Source organism: Malaclemys terrapin, chromosome 12 (assembly GCF_027887155.1).
Source record: "Malaclemys terrapin pileata isolate rMalTer1 chromosome 12, rMalTer1.hap1, whole genome shotgun sequence".
NCBI classification, from domain to species: domain Eukaryota; kingdom Metazoa; phylum Chordata; order Testudines; family Emydidae; genus Malaclemys; species Malaclemys terrapin.
The window spans coordinates 48,549,014-48,551,882 of NC_071516.1; the positions used below are offsets into that span (position 1 = coordinate 48,549,014).

The 2,869-nt window shown below is 55.1% G+C and overlaps 1 gene segment (V, D, J or C); it reads left to right on the plus strand.

The window, feature by feature from the left end:
• The first annotated feature begins 987 nt into the window (after positions 1-987).
• Positions 988-2,869, plus strand: LOC128846229 (Ig heavy chain V region 3-like). The segment is given in 4 exon segments: positions 988-1,033; positions 1,127-1,451; positions 2,028-2,161; positions 2,820-2,869. Coding segments are annotated over 4 exon segments (555 nt in total).

Genomic DNA, 2,869 nt, shown 5'->3' on the forward strand with positions numbered 1-2,869 from the left:
CGAGTTTACAACCCGAGTGTAAATGGGAAGTGGAGTGTGACTGGGAACAGGAATATAAACAAGAATATAAATATTATCCGCACATAATAATCTTCCTTCACTGTAGCCTGAATCCTCTCTCGACTCTCCCCTAAAGAAAAACTCCCAGACACGTCGCTCTCGGCCCACTAATGTCAAGGAGGCTCCACTGCAAAAGTCTTTAAGGTGCCACCAGACTCCTTGTTGTTTTTGTAGATACAGACTAACACGGCTACCCCCTGATACTTGATGCAAAACCTTAACTCCGTCCTCAGACTCCGCCCCCAGCTTCTCCCACCTGCACCCACAGGCGGGCCCCAGACCTGGTGCAAAGCACGAGCCAGGCTTGCTCAGATCACATTCCTAGTGTCATGGATCATTTCAATGTAGCCGGTCACTGCTGGGAAGGGAAAGGGGCTTCCATCCCAAATCCCTCCCAGCGCCACGGGAAATCTTCCCTCTCCAGCGGGTGGCGCAGCCCAATGGATCCCTGGGACACGACCCCTCCCCAGACACTGACCCCCCCCCGACCAGAAGTTACATGGCCCTTGTGCGCGTGGAACGGGGCTCCAGAGCTGAGTCCCCCCAATCCCCAATATCACCTCACAATAGCCAGGCCCTCAGTTCCTGGGTGAGGAAATACAGTCACTGCAGGGAGCTGGTCATTCCTCCCAGGGGTCAGAAAGTGTCAGGAGGATCCCAGCGCCCTGTGCCCGGCACTGCACAGACACACAGGACGGGACAGTCTGACTCCCGCACCCGGAGCCCTGGGGCGAGTCAGTCAGATCACTGGCAGCAGGAGTGGGTGTCTCTTATAAAGAGGGGGTATGCAAATGAGGGAGACAGTTTCCTGTTTAAATCTGTGCCTCTCTCTGCCCAGGCTGCACCCGGAGACACAATCCGCAGCCCCTGGGTCTGTGCAGTGACCAGCCAGTCCCCTGGGAACTTTCCCCTCCAGCACCCGGGAAAATGGGATTTTTGCTCCTTGTAATTTTCGCTGTAGCAGCGTTGGAAGGTATTTTCCTCCTCTGAATAACTGGCAGACTTAGACGAATATTGTGTTACCGCTGTTTTTATACCGATATTAATGGCCTGTCTTTATTCCCAGGTGTCCAGTCCCAGGTGCAGCTGGTGGAGTCCGGAGGGGATGTGAAAAAGCCCGGAGACTCTCTCCGCCTCTCCTGCAAAGCCTCCGGCTTCACCTTCAGCAGCTACGCTATGAACTGGGTCCGACAGGCTCCTGGGAAGGGACTAGAATGGGTCGCTATTATATACCCCGGTGGGAGTACTGCATACTACCTTGATTCAGTGAAAGGCCGATTCACCATCTCCAGGGATGATTCCAAGAGTGAGCTGTATCTGCAAATGACCGGCCTGAAGCCCGAGGACACCGCCCGGTATTACTGTGCTACATACACAGTGAAACGAAACTGGTTTGTGATCATACAAAAACCCAGGCTGCGGAATCGCCCTTCTCCTGGCAGCCGCTCGGAGGCAGCAGTGACACACACTGTTTTGGGCTTGGAGAGGAGACTGTCAACTGGGTGATTGTAACACAAACCTCCCGTCAGTTTTAACCCTTCTGTTCCCTGGCAATGTGTCTCCCCTTCCTGCCCAGAGCCCCGCTGGGCCTGCGGTGCAGAGATCCCTCGCTTCATCAGTGAACCCCAATCTGGAGTGTGTCCTGTTCTGAGTCGCTCTCCCCTCGCAGACCTGGCACGTTGGCTCCCCGGGGCCTGTCTCTGTGTCAGACTCACAGGACAGCATCTGACAATGTAAAGGGGACAAGCGCATTGGGGTTTGCATCAGACCATCCAGCTTTTTTTCCGCCCCAAGTGGCAGAGCGGCAATCCGGCGGCGGGTCCTTCGCTCCAAGAGGGACTGAGGGACCCGCCGCCGAATTGCTACCGAAGATGCTGACATGCCGCCCCTTTCCATTCCCCACCCCAAGCACCTGCTTCCTTTGCTGGTGCCTGGAGCCGGCCCTGTTCCTGGGGCCCTGTTCATAGCCCAGCCGCAGGCCGCTCACCCCGCTCAGAGCCAGCGCCGGGCTTCAGCTTCCCATCCCGCCTGGGGAACGAGCCGCCAGCCGCAGACATGACCCCCAGCCTGGCCATCGCCTTCCTCCTGCTGCTCCCAGCGGGTACGGCGGGATCTGCGCTGCCAGGGGCTTTCCCTACACAAGCCGCGACCCCAGTTTGAGAAACACTCCCGTAGTCTGATCTCCTGCATAATACAGGCCACAACACTGATTCCGCGTTCTTCCTCCACTGTCAGAGATACAGTCAAGCAGGAGGGCCAGGATCTCTCGGCCTTTGGCACTAGAACCCACCACTTTTGTTTGATTTATTTTGTTTTACGTTTTTGTTTGTTTGCTTTTCTGGTGAGTTGAATGATTTTTCAGCCAATGTGGGCTTTTTTCTGGCACAAGGAGCATTTTCCTAGGAGCAAAAAAAACTTGGATTAAAAGAATAAATAAGCCCCAAAATATTTATTTTCTGCTTTAAATGAAAATACAAAAGGGGGGTCAGTGAGAGAAGGGGGCTGCAGAATCCCCTTCTCCATTCCCCACCGGGGGAGCAATGAGCAAACAGCACAGCCTTGGGGACAAGACTGAAGAGGGGCTTTGGGGGTTGTGACCCGTAACGTTTTCAACTCTGTACCTACATACACGGCTCGTTTGCACATGGAAATTGCCGGTGCCCTTCCCAGTACCGGATTTACCATGGCGCCAATGACACCATGGCACCAGGCCCAAGCTCACAAGGGGACCATAACACTCCCTTCCTCCCCTCTTGCAGCGCTGCCGAAAAGGAGCCTGGGAGCAGCAGGGATCCAGTGTGGGAGCTGA